The sequence below is a fragment of the Elaeis guineensis genome, chromosome 2 (genome assembly GCF_000442705.2).
Source record: "Elaeis guineensis isolate ETL-2024a chromosome 2, EG11, whole genome shotgun sequence".
Classification (NCBI taxonomy): domain Eukaryota; kingdom Viridiplantae; phylum Streptophyta; class Magnoliopsida; order Arecales; family Arecaceae; genus Elaeis; species Elaeis guineensis.
In genome coordinates this window covers 85,960,003-85,975,133 of record NC_025994.2, presented here as the reverse complement: position 1 = coordinate 85,975,133, position 15,131 = coordinate 85,960,003, and the positions used below count along the sequence as shown (strand labels likewise).

Here is a 15,131-nt window from a genome sequence, read left to right as displayed (position 1 = left end):
TCGGCATGTTGCTCCTTTTTGGTACACCTACCATCAACCGTATCACAAGGCGATCCTGACCGTCAAATGAATCGTCTTCCAAAAAGGAAGAAAAAACCTGTCATTAGCCATTCGCATAGACGTTGACCGTTCCCTCTGTGGGAAACGTGGTCCGTGCGATAGTGCAGATCCGTCGGTTGAACATGCTGGAGGGTCCCGCCATAGCATAAAAGAAATAAACTAAACGCAAATAAACGCACACCGAAGCATGCCCCCACGGCCGGACCCATGACAGAAAAGTTGATACTGGTACCCTTTCCATGGGTTTCTTGGTCGGTGCCGAAAGCGGTGGCGTAGGCCCTTTCCCTTCTCCAATTTCCAAGACTCCCCCTACTTCTCCCCCGCTTTCCTCCAGTATCGGCCTTCGGGGACTGCGGCAGAGGAATTGATAACAAAGAGGAAGAGAAGGGGAAAGGAGGGGGAAGAAGTAGAAGAGAAGAGAGAGTAGGATGGAGAGCAGCGAGGAGGAAGACGACTTCCTGACGCACGAGTGGATCACCCCCCAGTCCAGCATCAACTCCATTTACCAGTCCGACACCGAAAAGGTCCCCCCCCCCCCTCTCTCTCTCTCTATTCCATGTCTATTTGGAAGTGCTTAATATAAATATATAGTTTTTCTCCTGGTTGTTATAATTAAGTTGTAATGCCCTAGGGTGAAATAACCTTAGAATATGACTTCAAATGCGCGAGGGGTTACAGTAGTATTGGGAGAAAATCAGCTCGCGATGCCTTATTCTATGCTTTTTTTAATAATCTTACTTGGGACTTAGGGTCGCTAAATCTCCATTGACTATCGCATACAAGTTTTGGTGGATGTAATCTGTGGGCACTTCGAGATTATCGCCTATCGATAATAGATGAATCAAATGGTTGGTGTTGTCTGCCCTTATATTCTCGTAGTTTGTATTTTGTGTTTGGTTCTAATCTGTGGTCTTTTGCCTACGAAGTCTTCAAGATTTTAGAAGGATTGGCTAGTTACTGGTGTCACTGTAGAAGTGAAACCATGAGATTGGAAAGGAAGAATGCTTGGTAATAGTGTAATGCAACGACGTTTTTATGGATTGGATTGGCTTCAGAACTAAAGTCTAAATGGGTTCCAACTACAATCAAAACTTAGATGGCCGTGATGTTATGATTCTTATTGGTATAATTTGGTCGAATATATAAACAGAGATGAAAATTTTGTTTGCTAGCCTATGGAACAAGCGCTTTATGAGATTGTTATGCCGAGTTGTATTGTCTTCAATCTACTTTATTTCAGATGGGTGGGATATGCATTACTGGAATTAATGGTTCGAACTGCAATTTGTGTCATCTTTATGATCCTCCAAGAACAAATCCTTTGTATTTTGCTTAGCAGCTTTGATTAGAGCAGTGCGGTATCTTTTCTTCTCTTTGTAAAACCATTTTTAGCTTGTAATCACCTCTACCACCCCACTTGCAAAAGGGAAAAAAAAGTTTCTTGTTGGACGTGTTTGAGGCATGTTTGGTGTTGCTGATAAAAGGTACTTCTACAACTTCTAAATCAAAAAAGTGCTTCCTAAAAATAAATAAAGGTGCATTTGGTTACACTTTTTGATTTTTGCTTTCTAAAAAGTACTTTTTATTTTTTTTGATTTTTGCTATAGAACAAAAACAAAAAAGTAAAAAGTATGTTTGGTAACTAGTTGCTATAAAGCAAAAAAGCAAAAAAAACATGTTTGATAAGCACATAATGTTTTGTTATTATTTTACATATTAAAATCCCTCCACAACCCGCTTCACCTCCCTCAAATCCCCATCCTTGCAGAGGTCATTCACAAGAGTATTAAAAGTAATCAAATCTGGTCGAATACCTTTCCTACACATCTCTCTATAAATCTCTATCCCAGCGACAACCTTGCTATCTTTACAGTGCCCATCAATCAACATGGTGAATGTAACGGCATTGGGAACCAAACCTCTATAGCACATTTCATCGAACAATTGGTTGGCATCCTCCAACCTATTGGCTTTACACAACCCCCTGACCAAAACACTGTATGTAAAAACATCAGGATGGACCCCAGCTTCCATCATCCGTTTCTTCAAATCAAATCCAGCATCCAAGTCGCCAACTTTACAGTAGCCATTGATGAGAGTATTGAAGTTGACGGCACTGGGCTCGGTTTTAAACCTCCGAATCTCATCGAAAATCAAATGGGCCTCCCTGACCCTACCCTCCTTGCAAAGAGAGTGGATTGGCATGTTGAAAGTTTGCAGCTTAGGAGGGAATCCGGCGGTGAGGATCTTCGATTTGAAGGCCTAGGTGGCAGCGGGGGAGTCAGACCTCATTAGCAGGTGGAGGAGGCGAGTGGAGGAGCGGAAAGGGAGGGGGAGGCAGTGCCGAATAGCAAGGTGAAGACAGTGGATGGCATCGAAGATGAGGTCGACGTCAGTGTACTCGAGGATGAGGGAGTTGAGGAGGGAAGGGTTAGGGGGCGGCGGCCTGGAGGGTGGAGGAGAAGAGGGCAGGGGCAGAGTGGCGGCCGCAGTGGGCGACGAGGAGGCGGAGGAGAGGCCGGGCGAGGGAGGGGAGGCAGCGGCGGTGGAGGAGGTGGGCCATGGCGAGATAGGAGAGGGGGGTGTGGCGAAAGGGGGGGTGGGAGGAGAGCCAGTGGAAGAAGGCGATGGCACGGGAGATGGTGAGGAGGAGGGGGAGGTGGTGAGCGTCGGGGCGAGTTCGGGTAAGTCGGGAAGAAGCAAAAGTAAATTTTAAAAAGCAAAAAATTTTTGCTTTCCACAGAAAGTAATTATTTTTGCTTTTTGTGGTGTTACCAAACATTGCTTTTTGATTTTTGCTTTTCAAAAATCAAAAAGCAAAAAAAGTACTTTTTTAGTGGTTAACCAAACGCACCCTAAGTATTTCATAACAATTTCTGAAAAGTAGTTTTGCAAGAAGAGAAGTTTAAAAAAGTGCTCTTACGAGAAGCTAGCAAACCTATTTTTCAGCTTCTCCTTTTGTGATGGTATTTTTTTTTTTTTTTGGAGGCCATAAGTAGTGCCAAACATGCCCTTTGTGTTACTTCCAAAAAATACTTAGCAACTTTTAAAGCAAAAAAAAAAAAAACCTGCTTCCTAAGAAAAAAAAATGTTTGGTAACAATGTATAAAAAGTGCTTATATAAGAAGAAACGTTAAAAAAGTGCTTCTAGGAGAAATTGGAAAACCTAGCTTTTGGCTTCTTCCTTTATGAGGAGTTTTTAAAAAGTAGAAGCAACACCAAACATGCCTGTTCTCTTATTTTTATGTGGTTGAAGTAATTTTGTTATACTTTGTTTGGGTTGTATACATTAGCAATGATTTCGGTAACCATAGGATACCTCCATACCTGTGTTTCCTTCTTTCCTCATTTGTGGCAGCCACTTCACATCTCCTGTTGTCATGTCTAAATATGCAGGGGATCAGGAAAATCTGTTCCGAGCTTTTGGAATTAAAAGATGCAGTGGAAAATCTGTCTGGGAACATGCACTCAAAGTACCTAGCCTTCCTCAGGTAATAGTGCAAAAAAGCATTATCCTCATTATTTGGCATTTATTAGAGAAAACTTCTGATTAGCTTTATCAGTAGAACATTGGACAACTTGTCTTAACTACTCTGTAGCTGTCCTTTCTTCATGATTTTGTAGCTGTTAGGTTCACCACTTCACAGCTTAAAAATATATGTGATAAAATGCATAAGTGGTTGGGGGCAATGATGCCTTGCACTGTCTGGTTTAAGCTTGCTATTGAATTTAGGTTTCTAGAAATTGTTGCAAGTTATGGGGAAAATGGAAAATCATATGCATTGAAGGGAAGAACTAATTCAAAGTATTAACAATGCCAGTTCTGCATTTCAGTCAGATAATTGAACAATGGCTGCCCAACCTTTATTATCCTTAGGCATAAATACTCGTGGCACCAAATATGTGACATATTATCCCACCTTTTTGATAGGAGCTTTCAAATTTTAATAGCAGGTAGAATGCACTTTCTGATGCTTTGTTCTAGTTTTTATTTTAGTGTATTACAAGGTTATTTTTTTCTTCTTTTGCTGGAGAGTTTTACTATATTGTTTTAGTTTCTAGTATTGAATCTTAGAGAGTTAAAAGATATGTGATGTTTCCGTATTTGATTTTTTGGTGTGACCTTTTGGAGCCTTGGTTCATGCAAGTATTATTTAATTAGTCTTATTTTCTTTCAGTTGGCAAAAGGTTGTTATTAATAATTGTGAACCTGTGGTTTATGCTTATGAATGTCCCTTTTTTCTTTTTTAAGCTTTCCCTTTGTTTGGACTTTTGCATTTTTGTAATTTCATTACTTAAAATTATAAAATGTACCAAAGGACATAAATATGTAATATGGGAAAATATTGCAATATATTCTAGATATGATGGTATTCCCTTTCTCCAAAATCTTGAGTTGGAGCTTGAAAATGCAAGACGTAGCGTTCAGTATCCTATTAACATGATTAAACAAACCTTTGTTCTTCATTTTTGATCATTTGTGATGGTTACAAGGGCAACACGTAATAGAGATGGTTATCACATTATAATTTGTTTGTAAAAAAAGGTTTTATAATATTGTATGTGCTTTTAAAAAATATATAAAGAGCAATGACATATATCTTGAATGCATGTTGCAGCACAATTTATACCAAGCATTGGGTGTAACTTTGTAAAATCATGATGGAAGATGAGATACACAATTAATCAGTGTCACTTGTCTTTTGGGTTATCCAATAATAGGGTATTTGTATTGCTAGACTGTTTAGCCAAAGACTCTTCTGTTGCTTTTATATTTCTGAGGCCTATGGGCATTTGTGTGTCTGCATATTAAATCTTACCCTGCTTACACGTGTATGTGCTGTTGCATTGCTTTACCTGCATTATCAGTCACTATGAATATGAGTGATTGAGACATTTCTGGACCCTAAACAATCTGTAATATGCTAGTGTTGTATTACATGTTTTTGTTTCCAACATCAGTGAATTTGAATATGAGTGATTGAGACATTTCTGGACCCTAAGCAATTTGAAATATGTTAGTGTTGTACTACATACTTTTGTTTCCAATAAGGATTTATTTTCTTAATCGTGTTGTTAAAGCTGCATGTCAGAATAGTTAACTGATATCAGCAACACCAACCAGTATATGTAAATCAATCTATTCTAGTGTGAGGCTGTCCTATTAGCACAAAGTGTTATGGATCGAAGTAAATTGAAACAAGAAAAATTGCATAGTAATGCTAGACTCAACAGCAATCAATACCGTAGTCATGAGCATTTGGCATAATATGCTACTATGATATGACACCTCTTGATAATATGAACCAAAATTTTATTCTTCAAAATAGCTAGAGAGAGATATTAGCAGTAAAGGTGAGCCTATAATTAATAGACTGAATTCGCAATGCTTATGATGCTCTTGAACTAGGTTCACACTTTATATTACAGGAATGTTGCATGAGAGGCCATATGTTTTGCTTAAACATTATTAGCTTTCAACTTATATGGTAGATTCTCTCTAGAACCAACAAGTTTATCTTAAGAACTTGGAATTTGTGAATTTTTCTGTCATTTGTTTTTTGAGGCTACATCTCGGTGTTGTTAAAAAAGAAATTAGATGTATGTTCTGCACTTTGCATGTACATATTATCAGAACAAAAGATGACATTGTTTTTTAAAAAATTATTTGGTTAGTGACATTAGTCTCCAAATGATTGGGCTCACATAAATGATGATATTAATAAGTTGAGATATAATCATGTAAGGGGTTATGGGGACAGCACATGTCAGATCTGCATATTTTAAGGAAAAGAAGTGGTAAGGAGTGATTTTCTAGATTCTATAGGACTAAGGGTTGATTGAAGGCTGTAAGCGCTAGAGATTTATTAGAGAAGAACTGGGATCGTGGAGATTTCTACTGCATTGCAAAGAAATCTTAGATATGTTTTAATTGAATTCCATGAGATGAAGGAAAGAAATGTTTGCTTCAAGGTTGTAATGGTTCTGAACAGCCAAGGATTGTTAATGGGCAATGTAGCTATAATAAGGTAATCGTGGCCTGATGGAATCAGATCTGCACATATCTGATCTGTGAAATGTTTAATCACCAAAGCCGGTGTTTGAAACCTTATTTTTTTGGTTAATTAAATTTACTGAGATACATTGATGTTCCCATGTGAAGCAAAGCAACCTGTAGATGTGGTCTTGTTAGACCTTTTATAATAATTGGATGTTCCTCTTAGTATTTATATACAATAGCCTTCAAGTCTAATAGTTACATCAACGTAATCAACATGATTCTGGTGGCCAAGTAAAGATGATATCACCTATCTTGTTCAAAGCTTTTTTTTTTTTTTCCATTTTAAGTTTTTAATTTTTCCTTTATACATGTGCTGATTGCTTCCATACCAACTGTATGCAGAATATCTGAGGAGGTTATTGAAGTGGAGCAAGAGTTAATTGAGCTACAGAAGCATGTTTCTGCTCAAGGAATTCTTGTACAAGATCTAATAAGTGGTGTTTGTCGAGAATTAGAAGTGTGGAACAAACAAAACAGTGAGGAACCTGATGCTGAGCTAGACCCTCAAATTTCTGAACTTGATGAACTCTTGCATGCTGACAAGGAGGACCCTAAAGTCACTTTTTTGGAAACTGTGGATGTTTTGTTGGCAGAGCATAAAATAGAAGAGGCACTATTGGCTTTAGAGGCAGAAGAGAGAAATTATCCAGAGCTGAATGACTTGGGGGAAAATCCATCTGTTGGAATTTCTTCATATAAGACAGCATTCCTGGAAAGAAAGGCAGTGCTTGTGGATCAGCTTGTTGGGATTTGTGAACAACCATCTGTTTGTATTGCTGAACTGAAGAAGGCTTTGTCCGGTTTGGTTAAACTGGGGAAAGGTTCTCTGGCCCATCAGTTGCTGCTAAAAGCATATGGTTCCCGTCTCCAGAAAAGCATTGAGGCTTTTCTTCCTTCATGTTCTATATACTCCGAGACATATACTGCAACTCTTTCTCAGCTTGTTTTTTCAACAATTTCATTGATAACAAAAGAATCTGGTTTAATATTTGGAGATGCGCCGACTTATACAAATCGGATTGTGCATTGGGCTGAATGTGAAATAGAGTCTCTTGTTCATTTGGTGAAAGAAATCTCTGCTTCACTTGAGAGTGCTTCTGCTCTCCGTTCTGCCAGCATATGTATTCAGGCTAGTCTTAGTCACTGCTCAATACTGGAATCGCAAGGACTGAAGTTCTCAAAGTTGCTTATGGTACTATTGCACCCTTACATTGATGAGGTCCTTGATATAAATTTCAGACGAGCAAGAATTAAGGTTCTTGACTTGGCAATGCTTGAAGATGAGGTGCTTCTGTCCCCTCAAGAAGGCGGTCCACTTACCGTCGCTGCCCCATCAAATATCATGTTTACAAACAGCGGGAAAAAGTTTATGTTTATAGTCAAAGTAAGTAATCTTGTTGCTTTAAGGTGTGAGTGCTGCTGCTGCATCAAATATTATGTTTTTTTTAAGTAGTTGGAGGAAGTTTATGTTTATAGCCAAAGTTATCTTGCTGCTTCAACATGCAATGCTGCTGACATAGTAGTGTGCAGCAGCTTGCAGCAACTAGGGTTATTGATCTCAAGCTGTAACAACTAACAACATACTGTTTCGCACATCCAAGCATTTAACAACATACTGTTTCGCACATCCAAGCATTAGATATTCTTGAATATTACAAGTATACCACTACATAAACCATCTGCTTTTATTTGTCTTGGAAAAGCCTGCCTTCTGCTTTGACATTATTCCTTCTAAACGTAATCATGTTCTGATTCTTTGAAAAAAGAATAGTTTAAAGCCTTAATGCATTAATCTAAACCAAATACATTTTGATGGTAGTTTCCTTTGGAGTCTGGTTGTTTATATGTCTTCACCTACAAAAATGATGGGAATGCTATGCATCTTTGAGGACAACCAGAACTAATGCACTCCTGAGTTAAGTCTCAAGATGATTCATGTTAATGTACTCTCTGATCATCAGCATATACCAGTACCGGCATGATGACAATATCTATGTACAACGTTATCCTAAATGACTCTTAAAGTAAAGAACCTAGATCACTTGATTGCTATTCATCTCTTAACTGGTATTCAGCTAAAGATGTATGTGTGGATTATATGAGTGCACCCACTAATGCATATAGCAGTGGTATACATCTTTTCGTACGCTCTACACTGCTTGTATACTGTGGAAGAAAGCGATACAATTTAGAAAACATACCTGTAGGGGCTACATTTACTAGATTGGAGCAGATTATTAAATAATATTATTTCTCTAATATTTCACTGTTTAATGAGATGATACATGCTGAATAGGGTACCTGCATTGGAACTTTATATATTATGGTACCTTTCTCTATACATAAATCCTATATGCTTAAAGCTTTCATGATTGATCAAGTGAAAAATTGAACCTAATAATAGTTATTACTTGATCCTTTCGTCTCTCTTTGCACCCCTCTCTTCCCTCCTCTTCTCTTTTTTTTGCCAGACCATGATTGATCTAGTATGCCACTAAAAATTGAACCTAATAAAAGTGATCTTCAGCAGACTAATCCACATGGAGCTGCTGTTCCAAATTCTGACCCAGACTAGCCTTCATGGGTTTTGCCTTTTTGGGGTCTGCCTTTGTTCTGAATTTAAGACAGACCTAAAATGAACCAATATTAAGTCTACATTCCTAATCCATCAGGTCTAGGTTTCTGATGTGATTGATGCAAATATTTTCCTGTATTAGTAAATCTACTCTACTTGTGGCCCTCGATTCTATTAGGATGCAAAATAAGAAGTTTGAAGAGGATGATACAAATAGTTTGAGAATGCTGTGGATGCTTTTGCACCCCTCTACTCTTTCATGCAATGTTGATTTTAGTGTTTTACTATTTAAATTGAAGATCTTGGTATAACTTGATATATTTATTAACATCGCATTTTTATTTTTGTATCTTTTACAGGATTTATTGGATCAGCTGACACCAATGGCTATATTGCATTTTGGAGGGACTATATTAAACAAGCTTCTCCAACTATTTGATCAGTATGTACAAACATTAATCAAGGCCCTACCTGGCCCTTCTGAAGATGATAACCTAATGGAGCAGAAAGAGTCTATAAGTTTTAGGGCTGAAACTGATGCTCAACAACTTACACTTTTAGGAACTGCATTTACAGTTGCTGATGAACTATTACCGATGGCTGTATCCAAAATTTTTAGTCCACAAAGTGAAAGCAAGGAAGCAGGTGGTGGGTCTTCTGAAGGCATAGGTCCTGTCGCCATTAGTACTGTAGAATACAAGGATTGGAGGCGTCATCTCCAACACTCATTGGATACACTCAGAGATCATTTCTGTAGGCAGTATATCTTAACCTTCATTTATTCTCGTGAAGGAAAAACCAGGTTAGATGCTCGGATGTATTTGGAAGGGAAAGGAGATGATCTTTTCTGGGACTCTGATCCATTGCCTTCATTGCCATTTCAGGTGGTTCCAATTTTTTGAACTCTTTAGTGATTCTACATGTTGAAATGATGCTTGTAGTGTAATTATTGCCTGCCAAATTCTGGAGTTGATTCTTTTATGCCATTTTCAAAACCATGGAACATATCCATAGGCTCTATTGTTATTTTTTATCATAATATAAATGTATTGTTATTTTACTTTAAGCTACTTTCTTTTACTTTTTATAAATTTATTTTCCTTATTTGAGTTTTGTTTATTTTCTTTAGAAATCCTTATTTGCTATAATTTTTAAATGACCATGATAATTTTTTGCACTACCTTTTGGAGAGCAAGATGTAACTCATAGCTATGTGCTCTACTAATTTCAACATAGGCAACAACTGGACCCTCTTATGCTTATCGAAGTTTGGACAGTGTGGTTAAGACTGTGACAGACCTTTCCCTTTAACTAAGGATGCCGTCATTATTTATGCACCATGTTATTGAACTAATAGCTAATTCCCTGTTGAGGAGACTTTGAATGGTACGAACGGAAAATGATTTATTTACTTCCTGTGGTAGGTTCTATCTAGCTGATACATAAATAACGATTCCGATTAAAGAAAATTTTATCCATGCTATGGCCCATATTTTCCTCGTTCAGAGGCTCCATGATGGTTTCATCGCAGAACTTCCACTTGTCATTGCTGCAGGCTTTGTTTGCAAGGTTGCAGCAATTAGCAACTGTAGCTGGTGACATCCTACTTGGGAAAGAAAAGATTCAGAAAATTTTGCTTTCAAGGCTAACAGAGACTGTAGTGATGTGGCTCTCTAATGAGCAGGATTTCTGGGATGTGTTTGAAGATGATTCTGTTCAGCTCCAGCCATCTGGGTTGCAACAGGTGTGTCTTTTTATTAAGCAATTACCTAATTATGGACCTATTGAGCAGTCTGGGGTTCTAAACTCTCATTGCTTGTTTCTCTTTGCGATCAGTTAATACTTGATATGCGCTTCATTGTTGAAATTGCTGTTTGTGGGGGATATTCGTCGAAAAATGTTCACCAACTCGTGTCTGCCGTTATAACAAGGGCTATTGGAACGTTCTCTGCTAGAGGTATAGACCCTCAGAGGTAAATATTCTATCCATCTCCAACTCTACTTTTTCTGTTGCTTCTGATATATTCTCATGACTTGTCCAATCTAACTGAACATTTCTTCAGTGCACTTCCGGAGGATGAATGGTTTGTTGATGCTGCAAAGTCAGCAATAAGCAAGCTTATGTTGGAAACTTCAGGATCTGAGGAGTCGGAACCGGATGAGCATATTGCAATACATGATGAGATATCAGATTCTGATGAGACCCCTACAAGCCCATCAACTGTAGAGTCTACAGAATCTTTTGCTTCTGCCAACATGGGTGAAACTGATAGCCCTGTTTACTTTACGGACACCGAATCTTGAAGAAAGTAATTCTGGTAGTGGGGTTGTTGAAATAACCACAGTGGTCGAGTCTAATCCCAATAGCAAGGACAGGAAAATTGTTGTTTTAAACTGAGAAGATTTCCCACCAATATTTAGACCTGGCTATATTTTTGTGTTAACCGAGAGCTTATGCCATTAGCTTTGTTCGATGCTAGGCTTCTGATTCCCCACCCATTTGTTGTGCCCTTGTATAAGACAGAGCAGATAATGTTCATCAAATTAGTGCCTTATTGCAGGCACATATTTGCAAATAACTCAACTAGCTGTGTTTGTGATAGTAATTTCAAGGTCATTGTAGCAGATATAAATGTAGTGTTTTGTCATCCACCTATTGCAGCTTCAAATATTTGTTAGGAAAGGAGTGTTGGATCCAGCCTCCCATAGACCTGTTATAAGGTGGTCATGCAAGAAACTATACAAGGCCCTAGGCAAAAGGAGGTAGAATACTCCATATGTTTTCGTTTTCTAATCTGTGAGGTTGTTTGGATGAACCCATCTTACAAAAAACATTGGCATATGGCGAACCAAAAATAACTTTGCTCCATGTGATTATCCCTCGTATTCTTGTGAATACATTTTGAATTTTTTTCTTTTGTCCATTTGAATATTGTAAGTTTTGCTTTTGTTCATTGCCATTTCAAGCAAGGTTCCAAACTGGGCACCACATCGATGCCAACCTATTTTTGTATTGGTATAGGGCTGATTTGGCATATCGAGTGTGGATACGTCCTTCATACCATATTAGTATAATATGGTGTATCTTATACCATTTAGTTCGGATTGGCACAACAAATCTTGATTTCAAGTATGGGATTTGATCTCTTCTTCTTTTTCTTCTTTTGTATGTGTGCGTGCATGCTTGTGCATGTTGGTGTGTGCGTATGTGTGCGGGCATGGGCGTGGGCGTGTGTGTGATGTGATGATGCTTATGCTGTAAATAGGCTATGCATTGGCTTGAGAAGTCTTGTAACTTTATTAGGAAATGCCTGATTTATTGGAAACTGATACTGGGAGGCTCCTTTGTTCTTCCTCCTCTTTTTTTTTTTTTGGTTGCGGTGAGTGGGGGCCTCATGTTTGAATCAAGCATGTTGTTGTAGCAGATTTATTGGAAATTTTTGTTAAATGAACCTTACTAAATAATTGGTAAACAAATTTTCAGTCTGCAGATGTCCCACATCCTTCTTCTTTGAGAATGCCGGATGCATGCCCAACATCTGAAGAAAGTATTTACTAAATCAGTCTCTTAGCTGAATTGTAGTAATGTAGTGACTTCAAGCTTCCTGATGCCTATGATAATAATTTTCCCCAGGCCCCCCGAACCCCATGCGTGGATTAATGCTTAATTGCAGTCAGGAACAAGTCCACTTCTGGAGACCGGAATATAATCTACAAATGTATTTTATCTATCTTTATACAGTAGTTTAGTCCAATACGGCAAGACAACTGCAGCTTCCTTTTGTCTGCCTGCTATTACACAAACCAGTTTCAGGAGCAGAGACCTGGCTCCTATTTTAGATCAAATGATCGAAAACAAAAGTAGGTGCATCTTCTGCTTATTTTTTATCCAGGAGAAGACTGGTGCAAGAAGAAGATTGCCCCCTATGTGTGTGTGTGTACATATATGTTCACACTTTGATAAATTTCACTTCCTTAATCATCAGACCTTTCTTCCACTTATCACCCTTAATTTCATATATGGCAAAGTCTAGCTCCCCAGAGGCGCTCTTGGGTACAGTGAACCGAATCCCTCCTTCAGGAACATCAACCCAGTCAGATCCCATATATTGATGCAGTTTGACAGGTTTTGACGAGACGGCCTGTCCCGGCATTTTGAGACTAAATATCACCGGAGAGTTCTCCCAACCGGAGGCCTCTGGCTTGAGCTTGAGGGTAACGACGAATGCGTACGTGGTGCTTGGGCTGAAGTTGCTGAGGGGAACTCTGCCGGCGACCTCGAGCCAGTAGACGCTCACGAGCTCGGCGACCTCAAAGGAGTTGATGGTGGTCCTCCGCCAGTAGCGGCCCTCGCAGCTCTCGCCACCCCATATTATAGTGATCGCTTTGGTGTTGAGCGTGATCACTTCCGTCTTCCCATCTTTGGTGCTCTGCATGCATCAGTCATCCAGGCTTCATTCCAGGGTGTTAGCAGTTTGAGTTCTATATACTTGAATTTGATGATGATATTTATAAACAAAGAATAAATAATATTAGCTAAGAGAAAGCTGGGACTGACCACTTTGAAGTTATTATCAAGAACACCTTTCTGATGGGGGGATGCCATTGTTTTTCTCCTATGCAAATGGCTAACTCTAGCACGAGACCGCCGCACTCCAACTGTTTGTACATGCTATATTTTTATACTGCTTTTTTTTTTTTTTTGGTATCAATGGAATAATACATGCCGTGTTCGATAAGTGTTAAATGCATGGGCTTGTCAAAAGAGGTGCTTGAGGAATACGACAGCGACGAATAAGGGATAAGAGTCAAATAAAATAAAGAGGGAAAAGGAAAGAGCCCATGTAGAAGAATAAGTGTTCAATTCATGGGCTTGTAAAGACAGGCTCCCAGGGAATACGACGGATCAGCCAATATGGGGATAAAGTGAAAGTCTTTGTGCATCGCATGCAGTATAATAAAATTGATGTAGAGTATACCACTCAATTATATTAGAGCATATAGCATATTTAATGATGGAACAAATATTTAATATCACTCGACTTTTTCTTTCTCTAATTTTTAGTGACGAAAATAACTTTTCCTTCGTAGAACAAAGAAATAACAATATTATTATTTTTTGATACTTTATATGATTTTTCATGAATATATATGTTGTCTTAAATCATATATATAACTTTTATTATATTTATGACAGCTTAAATAATATTTATGACTTCCTAATACCTTATATGACTTTCCATGAACGTATATGATATCTTGAACAATATATATAACTTTCTGTGAATATATATGATATCTTGAACAATATATATAACTTCATAATACCTTATATGACTTCTTGTACATATGTATGACTTCTAGTGAATATGTGTGACATTTTGAATAACATATATGACTTTTTTAATGTCTTATATGACTTCCTATCAATGTATATGATATCCTAAATAATATATATGACTTTCTGTCAATATATATGATATCCTGAATAATATATATGACTTCCTGATGTCTTACATGACTTCTTGTTGGTTAATATATGACTTCCTGATGTCTTACATAATTTCTTGTTGGTTATAATAACCAATAGGAAGTCATATAAGACATCAGAAAGTCATATATATTATTCAGGATATAATATATATTCATAGAAAGTTATATAAGGCGTTAGAAAGTCATATATATTATTTAGGATGTCATATATATTCACAGAAAGTTATATATATTATTCAAAATATCATATATATTTACAGGAAGCCAGATAAGGCATTAGGAAGAGTTATATATTGTTCAAGGTGTCATATATATTCATAGAAAGTCATACAAGGCATCAGAAAATTATATATATTGTTCAGAATGTTATAAAGATATAAAAAATAATATATATTATTTAAGATATCATATATATTCATAAAAATTATACAAAATATCAAAAAGTAATAATACTGCTCTTTCTTTATTCTATGGAGAGAAAGATATTTTCATCACTAAAAATTAGAAGAAAAAAAAAAGCTGAGCCATATTACATATCGATCACATTTAAATATGCTATGTGCCCTAATATATTATTGGACGATGCGTTCTTATTATATCGCTTTCGGTGCACAAAGAATTACTCTGGGGATAAAAGTCAAAAACATAAAGAAGGAAAGCAGCCCATGTATCCGAGGAGCATTCTTTTGTTCGACAAAAAGAGCCCACCAGGATAAAAGTGTGGGCCTTTTGGTCACACCCAATACGCTTGTGATGGTGCTCTACGAATTGAAAAGAAAATTCTTTGCGCACACGCATCTTCTTGGGCAAGCCCTTAATTTGTAGAGTCATGTGACTTTTGGACGTGAAAAGTTAGTCCAATAAGGAGTTGCCACGTCAGCCTGCAAGCATCATATAAACATAGTGTGAGAGAACAAATTTAAAAGCAGAAAAAATAAGAGT

At 37.6% G+C, this 15,131-nt stretch overlaps 2 protein-coding genes and 1 pseudogene across 2 annotated transcripts; 1 reads left to right on the top strand and 2 right to left on the bottom strand.

Annotated features, from left to right (window-relative positions):
- Window positions 1–307: 307 nt before the first annotated feature.
- On the top strand, window positions 308–11,275 carry LOC140855667 (exocyst complex component EXO84C-like). Its single transcript, XM_073252027.1, has 7 exons — window positions 308–584; window positions 3,457–3,551; window positions 6,464–7,505; window positions 9,056–9,580; window positions 10,252–10,440; window positions 10,533–10,669; window positions 10,760–11,275. The coding sequence occupies exons 1-7, from the start codon at window positions 489–491 to the stop codon at window positions 10,998–11,000; spliced, it is 2,325 nt and encodes a 774-aa protein (XP_073108128.1). The 5' UTR covers window positions 308–488; the 3' UTR covers window positions 11,001–11,275.
- LOC140855668 (uncharacterized) overlaps window positions 593–15,131 on the bottom strand; it is a 19,430-nt pseudogene continuing 4,891 nt past the window's right edge.
- On the bottom strand, window positions 12,436–13,389 carry LOC105056394 (protein PHLOEM PROTEIN 2-LIKE A2). Its single transcript, XM_010938578.3, has 2 exons — window positions 13,255–13,389; window positions 12,436–13,126 (listed from the first exon to the last, which is right to left on the bottom strand). Exons 1-2 carry the CDS (start codon window positions 13,300–13,302, stop codon window positions 12,647–12,649), a joined length of 528 nt encoding a protein of 175 aa, XP_010936880.1. The 5' UTR covers window positions 13,303–13,389; the 3' UTR covers window positions 12,436–12,646.

Excerpts from the sequence above, each read along its gene's own strand:
- LOC140855667 (XM_073252027.1), top strand. The coding sequence starts at position 489 with ATGGAGAGCAGCGAGGAGGAAGACGACTTCCTGACGCACGAGTGGATC. Across the intron at positions 7,506-9,055 it reads AGTTTATGTTTATAGTCAAA|GATTTATTGGATCAGCTGAC; the intron begins GTAAGTAATCTT and ends TATCTTTTACAG. Across the intron at positions 10,441-10,532 it reads AGCCATCTGGGTTGCAACAG|TTAATACTTGATATGCGCTT; the intron begins GTGTGTCTTTTT and ends CTTTGCGATCAG.
- LOC105056394 (XM_010938578.3), bottom strand. The coding sequence starts at position 13,302 with ATGGCATCCCCCCATCAGAAAGGTGTTCTTGATAATAACTTCAAAGTG. Across the intron at positions 13,127-13,254 it reads TTGATAATAACTTCAAAGTG|AGCACCAAAGATGGGAAGAC; the intron begins GTCAGTCCCAGC and ends TGATGCATGCAG.